At 36.7% G+C, this 17238-nt stretch overlaps 1 protein-coding gene across 1 annotated transcript; it reads left to right on the top strand.

The window, feature by feature from the left end:
- The first annotated feature begins 945 nt into the window (after positions 1 to 945).
- LOC129266324 (ubiquitin) lies at positions 946 to 14058 on the top strand. Its single transcript, XM_064103574.1, has 5 exons — positions 946 to 1028; positions 7489 to 7605; positions 10704 to 10790; positions 12475 to 12577; positions 13686 to 14058. The coding sequence occupies exons 2-5, from the start codon at positions 7503 to 7505 to the stop codon at positions 13777 to 13779; spliced, it is 387 nt and encodes a 128-aa protein (XP_063959644.1). The 5' UTR covers positions 946 to 1028; positions 7489 to 7502; the 3' UTR covers positions 13780 to 14058.
- The last annotated feature ends 3180 nt before the right edge of the window (positions 14059 to 17238 follow it).

Here is a 17238-nt window from a genome sequence, read left to right as displayed (position 1 = left end):
TTTGATGGCATTTTTACTTTATTACAAATTTTAAGTTTACTTCTCAAAAGGGGGGGGGGCAAGTTTGTTCGTTTGTTAGACTGCACACAGTCACGGGCAGCTAGTAAAAGGTCATTTGCCTAGTATGGATAATTTAAACCACGAACTAAAGGTGGTTTTCAAATTCACTGAGATAGATCTAATTTCGTGATTTGATATTATTCATCTAAACTTTACCCCCTGCATGATTACTCTTCATAGAATACACAAATCATTTCACACCCGCTCCAGAAAGAAAGAAATAAATAGTCTTCGCGAACCATTAAAAATTCATGCATTTTATATTACATAATTATGAGGACACTGATATGCTCGTAGGCACTAGCGTATACCTACGGGGGGGGGGCAGCTTGAAGACCTTTATCCCCCCCCCCCCCCCCCCCCGACGAGCTTGAAGACTACAACTAACTTTTCGTCTTGGTTAGTTACCTCCCCATAAAAATAGGATCGATCCAGCTCTCACGTCCCTGATTATATATATAAATCATATGATCAAGTCAAGTAAAATACATGCAATTAAGGGCCAGTTACTATTAGCACGAAATTGCTTGACTGGCAATAGTAGTTTTCATGCGAACGAAACAAGAGAGTCGATTTCCATATTTTTTTTTTTTTATTTTTTTTTATTTACTTACTTATTTATTTATTTATTTATTTATTTGTTTGTTTATTTATTTATCTATTTATTCATATTATAATTATTTCATTTATTATTTTATTTATCTAGATTTAGAACTGACTACTGGACATTCTACGTACATTTTGTAATCATAAATAGATGGGTATATTCCTGATCGAATAAATGATTAAAATTATTTGATACTTAGATCTGAAAACTTCAACCTACCTCAATTTATACGAGCCGATTTTTTTTTTTTAGATTTAGACCTAAACACTGCTAAAAACGAAAAGCTAACATTGTTATGCTGCCCTCAGCGTCGATAATTATAGACCTCCATGCGATCTCTTTCCATTGGATTTCTACGAAAGTAAGGAACGTGTTCCTTTACGGACCACAAATTGCCATAATTTCATGAAATATTTGTTTGAATGATATTTGTAAATGTTAAGCATGATTGTATGATATTTTAAGACTAGTATTATTGTATGTATTTTGAAATTGGTCTGAACGTTTATGCGTGATTTCGATTTTGATAAAGCAGTTGCCGTGTGCATGTTGTGTCACTGTCAGTTGTGAGTGTGACTTGTGTGAAGTCGTGTCGTGCGCATTGAATTTTCTGTACGCTATCGTCGCCAATTCTGGCAATGGGGGTTCAGACACCGCACATGTGCTGTGTCGGGATCAGAGCAGGGATATCCCTGATCAGAGCTAGGCTACGTCTTGTTGGTAGGGAAAGTTCATTCTTATGATGTTGATGAATACAAACTGAATGTTTGATGAAAATCCATATTCATTACCGTATATATTCCAAATTCAAATTGATGAGCGGTCATGATACACAACGAAACGAACAATTGTCCATAATATAGACTGTGTACAACGTCAACGGATAGATCGTCTCCGCACAGCGATTCGAAGACCGTTGATAGGTCAATCGCGCAGATCACGTCATGACCACGTGGTCCCAAAAATAATTCATTCGGAATGCGTGCGGAAGTATCGATATCCGGTCGCGTTGTGCACGCGAGAAATGGTCTTGGTTCGTGATCGGATCACTCCGGTATCGATCGAAACTGCAATTTCATGCATATTTACGCGACGCTCCGAAACCCGGAAGCCAATTGACTTTGTGCACGTTGCGATAGACTACAAATTCCAACGAACACGATGACATATAGACGCTAATTCGTAAGATTTTGACGGAAAAGCAAGAAGTTATCGAAATTCGCTCACCTGTGCGGTATCGGTGAGAAAATAGATCCTGCGAGAATACCTTTCATAATTCATATAAAATATAGGAAAGGGAAATTCTAGGTCGATTTTGGTATGAGGTTATAGAGAATTGCACACTCGTTTTGGTGGAATACTGTGTGGGGAAATAAAAGGCTCGCACTGCGCCTGATTACTATATTTTCATTCATAAATTGGCTCTCGGCAGTGGCTGGATGACGTCATGTAATAAGCAAAAATGTCCCGGGGGGGGGCCACTTCCATTGAAGAGTGGATACCATGCGCGACCATGTGGTCTCGGAAAAGCACCCTAAACACGTATTTTCCATATTTTGAAAATGCACCCCTTAACAAGTATTGGCGTCTGAAACCCTACCCTTAACAAGTATTGGAAACAAAACAATACTCCTTGCCAAGTATTCCCTGAAATGAACCCCTAAACAAGTACAGCGATATTTTATTGTTTGTTCCGTCGGTCGTCGGTTTTACCTTTAGTTTACACACCATTTGGTTAAGTACGGCCCCAGCTTCCACACCTTGCGCTAATCGGACTCTAAACAAGTAGTGTTGGGGCAAAAAGGACATCCTTTATAAAACATTTTAATTTTGTTTTATCATCCCCGAAAAATTTGACCCTGAACACGTAGCTTTCCTAGCGAAATAGATACCCTTTTTGCATTATTTTTGCGTTTTTGACACCCTTATCACGTTACGTACTTAACGTGCCCTATCTTGAAAAAGACATCCTTTTTACATGTTTTTCTGGTCGCGCATGGTATCCACTCGTCAATGTAAGTGGCCCCCCCCCGAGAAAAATGTACACGACCGCTAGCGTTCACGCTCAGCTATCCATTGTACACAATTGTTCACTGTGTGACATACTCACATAGGGTCAATTCCAGCGTAACGGACATGACATTCAGACAAATTTTTGTAATTCAAAGGTTTATACAGTAGAATTAGCAGTCTTTTGATAATTGTTACTGAGCTTATCAGACACATTTAAGTATCAGTTACATACACATGAAATTTCAAATCATTTCGTTGAACAGTTGCGGAGAAATTGCACTCTTTGTGAGCGTAACGGACATGACACGAAATGGACGAAGCATTTTTACCTCCTATTGCTTATCAAAATTCCTGTGAATTCTTAGATTGCATGCACCTGATGTTGGTGTTAATTTAACCTTAAGATCATGCTCTATCCATAAAATGGTGTTTAACAACAGTTTTGTAGTGCATTCTGTATTCATAGCTCAAAATGTAGCGTAACGGACATGACGCACGAAGCGTAACGGACATGACAGTTTCGTCCACTTTTTGTAAGCGAATATAATTATTTTAAATACAAGATATGGTACAAGTCTAATTGTTTGCATGTTAAGGCTAGAGGTTAGAGACACACATCATAACTGGTAATCTGTATTATCTCCTATTATTTTGCAATTTGAGAGGGGGGCTTTTCGTACAATATTTATAAACAAAGAAATATTTAGAAAAATTTCTTTTACACCAGTTAACAACAGTTAATGAGTATTTTCCAGTTACTACCATCTGCCACACCTAATTAAAGGAGAAAAAGTTGATAGAAAAGATTATTTTTTATCATGGCTCACTATTTGATAATATACACTAGCGTAACGGACATGACACCCTTATGAAGTGAACTTCATCAGCACTTCTTAGTTTCAAAATGAAGGAAATATGAATAATGAATGTAATTATGTAACAGCAAAGTACCTTTACTAACATTCTTAAGAAAAATATGTAGATATTATTGGCAGGTATCATTAATTTAATAGCTATAGCCTACATGATAATTTTATATACATGTAGAATACAATGTTTGTCGTACCACTACGGCACACTGAGAAGACCAAATCTCTTTTTTTTTCTGAGACGAAAACAAAATGTACCAGACCTGTATAAATCCAAGATGAACATATGTACTAGTATTAATGTCAGTTTTAAGATTAAATAAATTATATTAAAAAGTGCTTTAAAATTTAATAGCAGTACCTTGAAACCAGTCTTTCATTATCGATTATGTATGAGTTGAAAGGTACACGGAATGTTTATAAATCGCTTCTGAGATTTTTTTTCATTCAAAATAAATATCATCCTGAGTATAATCATCCTTTCATCAAATCTTGGATGTTTTAAATCTTTCAATCTTGCTTGCTGACAAATGTGGCTGTATCTAATTTTGTTGCATTGTCCGCGCTGCTTGTGTACAAATGAAGATACATAATTCAAATCGTGATTATGGCTGACCAAAATACTATGATGACATAATTAAATATCGATCGCGCCACGTTCCTTCCACAGCCCCTTTGCTTTGTGATATTGCAAAGAAGTGCCACTGTAGATCCATGGATTCATAGAGCTACATCATGTAACACAGTTATCTGAAAACAAACTTGTTTTTAAATGTGAGCCCGTGCCATTACTGAAAAGGTAGAGGTTGGTGAAAGTCAGATACTTTGAAGCAATATCGTCAGTGATCTCATGAATTTACAAGTTGGAGTTTTATCATGCTCCAAACTGTCAGTGCAAACACCTAAGATAATCAATTGTATTGTTCAAACACAAATAATGCAGATTGTGATCTGAGTATGTTGCCAGATCTAGCTGCATCTTATCCAATATTATGTGGTATACCGTTCATTCTCAGAAAAATATACCAGAACAAGAGCTGAACTTTCATCATTCACCAACTTATAAAAATAGCTTGAATGACATGCAGATTCTAGGAATTATTACATCCAGCTATCCTCAAGCAATGGAGACTGACCTCAGTCTGTTACAGTGAGCCTAATATTTTGTTTTTGTGAATGCTGCCTTTTGTCATATATAAGGCGTCATGTCCGTTACGCAAATTGTCATGTCCGTTACGCCATTTTTATGAAAATGAGAAGTGGTAAGGGAAAATGATTGCTACACATGGTAGGGGGTTTAATTCTAACATAGAATCTGAATCTGCAGTACCTTTAGACAAATTTCCTGTAAGCTGTGAAAACTTTAAGTGAAAAATGTAACGGACATGACACTGATAATGGTAAAGAAATCACACAAATCTGAAGACAGATTTCTCTAAAATTGATGAATGGCATAAAATTTAACGATGATTTTCTGTTGATTTAAACATTAATCAACTATTCAAAAGTTATAAGAGACCTCTGGGACCTTGTTTGCTTTTAGTAGAGACAGGAAAGGTAAATTGTTTAAAAATAGCCACATTTTTAACATTTTGCAATTTACTATTCTATTTTTTTGATGGTGGAAAAAACTACAAAATTTTATCAATATTCTGATTTTTCTATTGGAAATTGAGACTTTATAGATTACTTTTTAAGAAAATCTGACTGCTTAAGTGAAATCTGAAACTTCATTTTTTCTCTAAAGTGAACATTTTCCATGGAATTGCCCATAGGCAAAAAAAAAGTCAACCGCATTTGCCATTGAAAAATTATGCAATTGCAATTCTTGATTTTCCATGATCATGATTGATTCTTGCATGCATTGCCATTGCATTAGAACGCACTGTGAAGAGACTTGGAGAGAGGCAGTGTAGCTCGGTCTACGTCGGTTAGAGCACCTGTAACGTGTGTGGGTTTGACTTTGACTCTTCGAGTAAAAAGTGACTGCACACACAGCTAAAAATTTCGCCCTTTTCACTACATTCACACACAGCGCAGCCAAAAATGGTTTTGAGGAAAAAAGTTTCTGACATATACGGTTATCCAAATTTAGAATCATTTGGGTATCAAATTAAAGATAATAAAGTGCTCAAAATAACTTATAGGTCAAGTCCACCCCAGGAAAATGCTGACTTGAATAAATAGAGAAGAATCAAACTAGCATAGTGCTGAAAATTTCATCAAAATCGGATGTAAAATAAGAAAGTTATGACATTTTAAAGTTTCACTTATTTTTCACAAAACAGTGACATGCACAAATAGGTGAGTCGGTTGATGGTGTCCATCACTCACTATTTCTTTTGTTTTTTATTGTTTGAATTATACCATATTTCATTTTTTATATATTTGACAATGAGGACCAACTTGACTGAACCATATAGTATTAAACAATGCTAATTCCACATGTTCAGGGAGGAATTAATTGTATCACTTGACAATGAGGAGAAAATTAAAGTATTTTATATTTCATGTAATAAAATACAAAAGAAATAGTGAGTGGATGACGTCATAGTCTCCTCATTTTCATACCAGCCAGGATGTGCAAAATATCTGCACTCATGGGCAGAAATCTCTACCCAAAGGTAGGAGGACCAGGCATGGATGAAGGAGTTTTCCCTCAGAAAATTTGACAAGCAAAAAAAAAGGGGGGAGGGGGTTATCACCCAAAATGCATGGTCATTTCGTCCCCCCCCCCAAAAAAAAAAAAGGTAGCAAATTTAAAGGGGAGGGCACACTTGGGGAAAAACATTTTTTCTATTACAAATTTCAATGTTGAATGATGTATTTTTTTCCATCACAAAAGACCACAAATAGTAGGGGGACATTTGAGAGAGTTGCAACATATCAAGACACCATTCCTTAAAAGAGTAGGGTGTTTACCTTGTGTATTGCAATGATGTTCCATGGCCAAAAGCTTAAATCAGAATGTCAAGAAAGTCAATTTCCTTCCATGATTATAAAAAACTATGATTGTGAGCATTAAAGGTCAAGTCCACCCCAGAAAATTGTTGATTTGAATCGATAGAGAAAAATCAAACAAGCATAATGCTGAAAATTTCATCAAAATCGGATGTAAAATAAGAAAGTTATGACATTTTTAAGTTTCACTTATTTTTCACAAAACAGTTAAATGCACAACTCAGTGATATGCAAATGAGAGTCGATGATGTCCATCACTCACTATTTCTTTTGTTTTTTATTGTTTGAAATGAATTATACAATATTTCATTTTTTACAGATTTGACAATAAGGACCAACTTAACTTAACCATACATGTAAACTGTTAAAATAATGGTAATTCCACATGTTCAGGGAGAAATAAAACTTTGTTTCACTTGACAAGGAGGAGAAGATTAGAATATTTCATATAATAAAATACAAAAGAAATAGTTAGTGGATGACGTCATCAGTCTGCCAATTTGCATACCGACCAGGATGTGCATATAACTGTTTTGTGAAATTAAGCAAAACTTTAAAATGTCATAACTTTCTTATTTTACATCCGATTTTGATGAAATTTTCAGTGTTTTGCTTGTTGGATTTTTTTCCTTTTTTTCAAATCAACTTTTTGTTGGGATGGACTTGTCCTTTAATGGAATAACAAGAGGTTAGATCATTTGTAAGAAATGTGGAAATCCATTATGAAATATTGAGAAGCAAGTTGAAATTAAAAATAGACAAAAATATTTTAGAAACATTGGTGAAACGTTCAAAAGAAAAAAATATATACCAAGGAGTGAGTGATAGTAGTCTCCTACATGGAGTTCAGACTCCATATGAGGCAATGTAAAATGAAGCGTCTGAGCCTGCAGAGTAATAGTGTACATGTTCTTTGTCGGATTCACCTGCATTGTGATAAGTGGACTTTATTTTTCTTTGTTTTTTTTTTTCTTTCAGGTGCGTAGATAAGGATGCAGATATTCGTGAAGACCCTGACGGGCAAGACTATCACCCTTGAGGTGGAGCCTTCTGACACCATAGAGAATGTCAAGGCTAAGATCCAGGATAAAGAAGGTAAATTGTCTACATGGGCATTTTCACGGTAACTGACATTACACGGCACAATGTTTTCACACCTTTCATTGTGTGTATCTCTAAAACAACAAATGATGGGAGTTTGCTTTTGATAGAGTTAATAAAGTGAACCTTGCTGTATACTCTGATACTAAGTTTTCCTATGTAACCACATTTTTTTACGCATCAGCAAGCAAAAATGTGTCGGTAACTGACATTACGCAAAAGGACATGCCATTTCAGGGTGTTCATTAAAATTGAAATATCTCATGTCCCTGAGTAGATAGAGTAATAATTTGAATATGTAAATATACCTTCGTTACTAGGTTAAGATGTGTCAAAATATTAAACATTTTGTTTTTGTCTTTTGGGGGCTATGATAATTTTTCCACAACCATGCTGGTAACTGACATTACGGTAACTGACATTACACTTAATTTGCCATAGAGATAACACATGGAAGTCAAATGTGTGGAATCATTGCATTGTATCTTCTGTGCAGGGCTTCACATGGAAGTGAGCTTGATGTGGAAGTATACCCGAGTTTCTAGGAACATTTCAATGAAAAAACTTTTTATTTTTCTTAATTCCTTTCTTTGATTTGAACATTTTTATAATTACTTGTCGGTAACTGACAGTACACATTAACATTTACCAGTGCTATATGATTTTCAAAGGCATAATTTTCTTGGTACTTACATGTATATGTATGGCTTTTTAAAATCATAAAAGTTTCATCATACTTCACATTTTTAATTATCAAAAGATAAGATATGTATGTTTTACTTACTCGTGGGGGTGGGGTTGGTGGGGTCATAGCAGCTACATGTTTTCCTATTAGTAATTTAATATTGCATTGACTGTACACATGGATTTTTCTGACTATACACCCATAATATATTCATCAGTTTTATATTGACTTTTTAAACCTTTTCCTTCTCCAACCTCCCCCTCCCCTCAAAAAAGGCAAAATGAATAAGGGTCTCCTCCCCTAGGCTACACATACCCCTCCCCCGAATCTCATGTAGCCATGTAGTTTTATTGATTTCTATTCTGGTCAGTGCAAGCAATGCTTGTTCATATCTGTCGGATTTCAATTCTCATCATAATTTGTTTAATCATTTCCTTTGCTAATTTCTTTTTTAAGCTGTCAACAAAAAATAAACTCCAGCTTCTAAACTGAAACTGAACTATTTGTAAATTAGAAGAAAAAAAACACAGTTTTAGTAGATCCATGCAACATTGATCAGAACTGTCAAATTTCACTTTTCATCTATACTTGTAAACCAAAAACAAAATTGTATCACACATCCACACTTCTAACAGGTATAAAAACCAGGAATTTACTTTTAGCGAGGCAATGCTCAAAAGAATCCTAGAAACTAAAAAAGGGACCCTGGAAATCCCCTTCATCACAATGTTAAGCTTAAAAAATGTTGCAGATTTAGGCAATAGGTTGGGAAAAGTACCCCCTATCCCCCCCCCCAAAAAAAAAAACACAATTGTCTGATACAAACAATTAGGTACTTGGTTAAGTGCATGTACAAAACAATTTCATAGTAATTTTTTTTGCACGATGGGAATGCAACTTCCTTCATAATTTCATAAAGTATTCCTTGTGAACTATACCTTTTAAAAGTCAATAGCAAGCTCCTTCTGGTGTGAATTTTAAAGTGAAAGACTTAAATAACATTAACAAGTATACAATATTTCTTCACCATAAAATTGACCACATATTTGCATTTCAATATTGGTAACCAATGTTTTATCATGGTAACTGACATTACATCTCGGTAACTGACATTACATTTTCCACTTGGTAACTGACATTACATATATTTAATGGTACCCTATGGCTTCATTGTTAATTGGTAATCTTTAATTTTGGTGTAGAAGGGAGGGGTGTTACCTAGAGAGGAAATCTACCAAGTTTCATATAATATATCCTCTTTTCCAGGAAATGAGAAAAAAAAGTTCATGTTTTCGGTAACTGACATTACATACCATATCACATACTTCATCAATGTTTTTTTATCAGATGAATGAATTACTGGTGTTTCTTTCTGTGGGATTTTAAAGAGTGTTATAATAGCAAGCTAAATCACAGGCGAAAACATCATGATCAAACCTGTTCTTTAAAAATCTGTCAAAACAAAATATGTATCAATATACTATTTTCAACACTAATTTGTATCCATACTTTGGCAGCCATTTTGAAATAAAAAATGGCTGCCAGAGTCGGAAAAAAATTTTGTCTCAGAAACTTCAGGTCTTGTTTTATTAAAAAACATAAAGCATTTGACATGAATATCAACTTGATTTTTTTGCCTCTGTGTCCATCTGTGGTGAAAATGCCCACATGTAGTTTATCTCCATCTCAAAATAATTTTTTTTAATGAAGTTCATAGAACATACCCCTGTAGTACTTATTACTATTTGTTTGATGCTGTGTAGACCGAGTGGCAATGAAACCGAATGGGTTGTAGACCAAAACAGGCTAACAGGAAATATTTATGGTATCACATCACAGTTTGCTCCACATTTTTATTAGACTGCTATTTGTGTACGTAGCAGATTTTTACATAAGAGTGTACAGAACTGAAAAGCTTTTCTCTTCTGACTGAAAGTGCTCATCAAATTTGGTAAGCACAATTGTTCCCTGTGTTTAGCTGATGTCGTACTAGACCAGAGTTGTAGCCAGAACCTTTTTAGTGGTGGTCACAATTTCACAGCAAAACAGTTTATTATGCCGAGTTAGTGGTCTTAAAGCGAATGAACGTTAGCTAATGACAGCAAATCTTTGATAATAAACTAATATTTATTATATTTAGTGTGTTTATTGTAAATCATGCAAATAAAACAAGATTAAAGATGGAAATTAACACAAGCGTAATTCTTCTTTGCAATAGTTGTGTTTGAATCACTTTTCATTTGAAATTAGTGGTCTGAAATTGTGGTTTTCATGAGTGGTGGTCAGAAATCTTCTGTGCCGGTGAGGCCGATCACTGTAGTTGTATGATTGTACTCGACAATCTGAGAAGAACAACTGCCTTTAGACCCGGCGTTTAACACTTGATTTGTCATATCTTAACTTGCAGGTATTCCTCCTGACCAGCAGCGTTTGATCTTTGCTGGCAAGCAGCTTGAAGATGGCCGCACACTCTCAGACTACAACATCCAGAAGGGTAAGAAAGTTACTAAAAAAATTCAAAGGTTATAATATTTCATGTTTGACGATACCTTATCCACCAACCTTTGGAAGTGCTGACTCAAACCATGCAAGCAATTTTTTTTTTTTTTTTTTTGGGGGGGGGGGTATTTTCACAACCTACTTGCTACATCTGCAGGATTAGAGAAGCTGCATTAACGTTGCAAAGAATAGGGATGTTCTCAGGCTCTTTTAATCATGTCGGGGCCAAAATGGCCCAGAGCCCCCATGTAGTCTTTCCCTGCCTCCAATACCTTGGACAGATTTCAAGGGTCTCAAGAGATTCACCTGTGTATCAAAATGACTGAGATTACAGGTTGGCATGTTCTACCAGTGAAACACGGAAAAAAAAAAACTGCCCCCCCCCCCCCTCCCACACACTAGGGCTGGGACTAAAACTCGGGTCCCGCCCGGAAGCCTCGGGTACCCGGGTAGAAAAATCAATACCCGATACCCGAAAATTGCTCACCAGTATAACGTACATGTATTTGATTTGCATTGCGTAGTGTAAGACATGATTGTAACTCATCACAAATGTACACAAGTCTCATTTTGAATCTCACCAATTACCATTGAATTTGATTGAAATATCCATAAATATACAAGTTTTTCAAGTGATGATGTGACTGAGATCGTTCAATCGTCGCCATGTTTCTTTTGCAGTGCCAGCCAATCACGTTCGTGTTACCATTTTCAGTTCATCATAAACCAAAAATGGTAACACGATCGTGATTGGCTGGCGCATCCAACTCTCCAAAACCCGGAAGTCTATTGACTTTGTGCACGTAGCGATAGATTCTACAAACTCATGAACACAATGTAATATCGACGCTACTTCGTAAGATTTTGACGGAAAGGCAATACCTGTGTGGTATCAGTGAGAAAACAGATCCCCCGAGAATACCTTTCATAACTCATATAGAATATAGGAAAGTGGAATTCTAGGTCGATTTTGGTACGAGGCTTGTTTCGATGGAATACTGCGCGTGGGGCATGCACAGGAGGCTTGCACTGCTTACCATATGTTCCATCATAAATTGGCTTGCGGCGAAGTGGCTGGATGACGTCACCTATGGGGTTTTTCCACCAGTCATATTTCATGCGACATAATTTTCAGGTACCCGCCCGAAAATTACCATGGGTACCAGAAGACAAAAATACCCGAATGTCCCAGGCCTACCCCACACACACAAACAAGACACACACTGGGGTCCAGGGATGTATTGGGTGTTATTTTTTTTCTTAGAGCAAAGCTGGGTATGTACTGGTGACTGCGCCCAAGTCAAATCTCATGGGAGTTGGGACCTCATAAATCTGTTCGACTTGGGCGAAAAAATGGCTGAGGAGATGTTGTTTTGCATATTCTGATCTGAAATAATGCCTGGACTTGAATATGGAAGGTAGACTTTGAAATTCTGAGTGCACTGAATAAGTGGTAGTGAGAATCTCCTGTATGTGTTGAAGAGACATTTCCTTCTTACTATGACCTTGGTCTTTGGCTACCTTTGAATACCATTTGCTACTTTTGCTATCTTTGAATATCATTGGCTGTCTTTCGACTATTTTTTTTACTCCCTTTGACCATTTTTGTGCTATCTTTGGCTTGTAATTGATGTCATTGGCTCTCTTTGACTAACTTTGGCTCTCTTTTTTTTTCGCAGAATCAACCCTCCATCTTGTTCTTCGTCTACGTGGTGGTGTGATCGAGCCCTCACTCCGTCTCTTGGCCCAGAAGTACAACTGTGAAAAACAGATCTGCAGAAAGTGAGTTCTTATACTGAATGTCTATGAAATATCATGCACATGTAAATCAATGAGCCTAAAAGCTGGGAGATGTTTATAGAGGCTGAAGCTTTATGCAGATGGCTTCTGAAATACAATTATGATATACATGTAACTTGCTTAAATTTCCACCTTGCTTTACCATGAAATCAAAGATCCAGTCCTTTATTCATTTTCTGATAAAGTAACAGAGCTAAGTGTCGGGTAAATTGTAGAAATTATTAAAGTAAATTCTGAGGTTACAGGCAAGTTTCCATTCTAGTCACGAGTTTGAATTGCTGATAATATTGAATATATTAAAGGAGAATGAAACTCTTGGAGCAAGTTAGCTTTTGTGAAAGCAGAAAAATCAAAGAATAAGATCAACAAAAGTTTGAGTAAAATAGGACTAGCAATAGAAGAATTATGAGCATTTGAATGTCGAGATCACTAATGCTATGGAGATCCTCCTATTGGCAATGCGACCAAGATCTATGATGTCACAGATGAACAACTCTCCCCTTTTGGACACTGAAAATATACTCAAAAACATCTCTTTTTGCTCATTCTAATCATATGACAAACGATTCATCAATGATATAATGCTGTGAAACCTCTGTACTTGTCCTCTCATAAAGAGAACACCTCACCTTGTGATAGACTCTATAAAAGTGAGAATATAAGTGAAATAAGTACTAAAGTAATGAGGGAGTTGTACGTGTGTGACATCACAGATCTTGGTCGCATTGCCAATGGGAGGAACTACATGGCATTAGTGATCTCAATATTGAAATGCTCATAACTTTCTTATTATTCATTCAATCTTCCTCAAACTTTCAACAATATGTTTCTTTGATTTTTCTCTTTGATATGGATTCAGCAGGTTTCAAGGGTTTCATTCTCCTTTAATATTCACACTGTTTCTGAGATTCCTTTTTAGTAGCAAGCATGAATTTAAAGATCCTTTCAAGCTCGGGGGTTTATTATACCTTGTCAATATAATAATATGCTTCTGTTCAAAGAGAAAGGATTATTATAGTCTGTTGTTTCCTGCCTGTCTTCTAGAAATGTCCTTACAGTGTCCACAAAATATTTTCATTTCGTCACACAGATGCTATGCCCGCCTCCACCCTCGTGCAACCAACTGCCGCAAGAAGAAGTGTGGGCACTCCAATGACCTGCGCCCCAAGAAGAAGCCAAAATAATTGACAGCAGTAGCAACAACAGCAGCAGCAGCAACAGCAACAACAGCCTATCACCATTTGTCCAGCATATCAACCCCATCATCATTTGGATCCACTCCTAATTATTGCCTAGATTCAGTTGTCCTCAGTAACATTTGAAATCACCAGTTAGCCTCTCTCTTCACAATTTATTGTCGGTAGAAAATGTATTATCACCACAGAGCGTATTGGACTCTTAGAGCTTCATGGAAATGTTTCTTTGATATTTTGGGTAAATGGTGTAAGCAAGAAAAAGCAAAACATTTTGTGTATGTGTGATGATTTTGTTGTTCTTTCTCTGCCTATGTATACATGTATGTGACCACCCAGCTCAAAAAACCACAGTAAGTTCCATGACAAGATTCTGTACATAACATCATTTTGGCTTCACAATCCAAATTTTTGATAATATCTACCGAAAGGATATTGAAGCATTTCTTGTAAATCATGTTTCGTAATTTTGAACCGCGTACCCGGGGTAGCGATTTTGGTCTCAAAAGTTGCACAAGACTTGAAAGTAAAAAGTCAGTGAGTGATGCGGTCAAAAGAATTTGCGCAGCGGAAATATCGCGACAAAAGTTGAGGGGCTGATTCAGCCCCCCCCCCCCCCCCCCTGGTCTTATTAGGGTTAAAAGGGGAAGTTCATCCTGACGATGATGTAGTTTTAATAAAATCATTACGATTATTGGTGAAGGTTTGATGAAAATCTGTGAAAAGATTAACAGTAGGGGAAGGCGGGGTAAGTTGTGACACTTTTTTCATTTTGCAAGTTAGAATTGATATGAATAATAATATTGTAGTATTAAGTACCTTGCCTTTAAATTTGATTCTTGGGAAATATTTTTCACCTATATATAACTTTCTACCCCCACACTGAAAGTCATTGTGACCTTTGAAAAAAACGAAGTCAAATGGCTCAACTTGCCCCATCTGTGGGGTAAGTTGTGCTACCTTCTGGGGTAAGTTGAGCCACAAAAACTATGTACAAAATGTATGCGGGAAGAACCGGCATGTCAACGTTTTATTTAAAGACTTTTCACTTGCTAATTCTCTATAAATGCTAACATCCTCTAAAAGTAAAAGGACTGTCATGTGCATTTGCTCTGTTCTGCCTCCATATCAATGGCTTTTAAGGTTTTTTATCTTTTATTATACATTACCATAAGAATTACCATGGCACAACTTGCCCCATGTTGGCTGGCACACATTACCCCAGTCTGCACTTAATGAGATATTTTCACATCCACACATTTCTTATGCATCCATCATGTAAAAGACTATGACAAGAATGAGAATCCATACCTGGGCTAACAATATTGCTCTTATTTCTTTGTTATATTTAAAGACGTGTGTGGGTAAAAAGCACTTTTCTATATCACACCATTTTTTACTTTTTTGGCTGAAATTTGTATTTTTCCCTCTATAAAAGTACTTTTTGTTTCAAAGTTGAAAACAATGTGGTGGGGTTAAGGGTTATGTAATGGGTCATCAATGCATGACACCACCACAATGTCCGACTCATTCATTATTGGCCTGGGGGTGGTGGCTCAACTTGCCCCTATGCTCAACTTGCCCCGCCTTCCCCTATGTGTAGCTCCACCACATGTGCGATCTATTTTTTTTTTAAGTCGTTTCTAAGATGATTGCTGAGGGGTGGATATATCATCAGAAACATTGATTCATACCCCCTTCTATTAGATTTTTATTTCCATTTAGAAAATTGAATTTATGGAATTTACATTACAAGTTTATATTGGGGAGGTGCTCGCATACGATGTTCCAGATAAAAAAATTTAGACCCTAGCAAATTATTTGATAGATTTTCATCAAACCTTCACTGATATTTCTATTTTTCAGATTTTAAGAAAACCAACTTATTGACAGTGTGAACTTTCCCTTTAACTTGAGTTATGAGCTGGGTGGTCTTATGCGTATTTGGAAGAAACTAACATTTGATTACAATTTGCAAGTTAAATGTGGCATTGCAAGTAAGTTTAGTTGCAGTTGATTGAAAATCAACCAGGGCTCGACTTAAACCCAAGGCCATGGTATCCGATGCCCTCAGATTGGCCTTGATGCCTTTCCAAATATTTGTAGACTTGCGGCCAAAATAAGTGTTCTTTTTCTTGATGTTCTTGGTGCCCTGTGGTATTGATCCAGTGCATGTGTCCCATTAACATTAGTACGTTTTACTCTTGATACAAAAATAATGGCCTTGGGTGCCCCTAAAGTGAGCACCACCTTTTTTTTCCTTAATAGGGCCCTATTGAAAAATGGTTTTGTCCCTTTGAATTCTTAATTCGAGCCCTGATCAACTACAAATTTGGGTTAAATTATTGGAAGACTTGCGTTTGATTTGAAAAGTTGCGATTGATTCTGAATGGAACACAGCTTTCTTGGATAAACTTTCTAATGAAAAGGAACAAAAAGAGAAGGGAAAGGGGTGGGTAAAAAAGAGGATGAGGAAAAGAGGAACAAAGAGAATGAAGGGGGGAGAGACGGGGAGAAGAGAAAATAAATGAAAAGAAGAGAGAGAAAGAAACGAGAGGAATTGGTTTGAAAAACGAGGGAAAATGAAGTAAGATGTAAATTAAAGGAGATGAATAGATGTTGACACCCCCGTGCGTCAAGGAAGGGGGGGGGGTAGTGGAAAGGGGGCAGTATATAATTGGCTGAAAGAGAGAGGGTGTAAGCGATTTTTTTTTCACAATATTTTGAATCCAGGAGTCTAAAAATCATGCTTCCTCTTATACCAATTCAATAGATTTATAGGGAATACAGGCGGGTCCAGATCTTGGCTCTCGTCATGTCTGCATCTTGTAAAAGGGATGATCAGATGCGTGATCTTAGATCTTGTCATTTCTGCAGGAGAGATGATAGATGACAGATCTCGTCATCATCCCGTAGGAAAGATGATCTAAGACAACATCTTGGGTCTCGTCAGTCGTCATGTCTAGATCCCGTGGAAAAGATGATCTGATGGCAAGACTTGGATCTCGTCATGTCAACATCCAGTAGAAGAGATGATTAGATAAGATCTTGGATCCGAGATCTTGTCATCTCATCTCACCCACAAGACGTAGACATTACGAGATCTGAGATCTTGCCATCTGATCATGTCTCCCACGGGATGTAGACATAACGAGATCCTATAGGTTTTGTCATCTCAACATGTCTTCTGCAGGATGCAAAAATGACGAGATTCAAAAGATTCAAGATCTCGTCATGTCATCTTTTTCCGAAAGAGATTGTAGACATGACGAGATTATTATCTGAACATATGGGTAGCACTTTTAAGCTTCCATATATGTTCATGAAGTTGCACAAACAGTACTCAAGGAAGTAAAACAAGTTACGTCATTTCACTAGAATCGAGATAGGGGCGGGCCTTGGGAGCCATGGACCCCCCAAAAAAAAAAATCATGACCAAGAAAAAAGGAC

The sequence above is a fragment of the Lytechinus pictus genome, chromosome 8 (assembly GCF_037042905.1).
Source record: "Lytechinus pictus isolate F3 Inbred chromosome 8, Lp3.0, whole genome shotgun sequence".
NCBI classification, from domain to species: Eukaryota; Metazoa; Echinodermata; class Echinoidea; order Temnopleuroida; family Toxopneustidae; genus Lytechinus; species Lytechinus pictus.
Note: the sequence above shows the minus strand (reverse complement) of the source record. Positions and strands in the feature narration are given on the sequence as shown.

Coding starts and splice junctions, on each gene's coding strand:
- LOC129266324 (XM_064103574.1), top strand. CDS start 7,503: ATGCAGATATTCGTGAAGACCCTGACGGGCAAGACTATCACCCTTGAG. Junction 10,791..12,474: donor AGACTACAACATCCAGAAGG/GTAAGAAAGTTA, acceptor TTTTTTTCGCAG/AATCAACCCTCCATCTTGTT. Junction 12,578..13,685: donor GAAAAACAGATCTGCAGAAA/GTGAGTTCTTAT, acceptor TTCGTCACACAG/ATGCTATGCCCGCCTCCACC.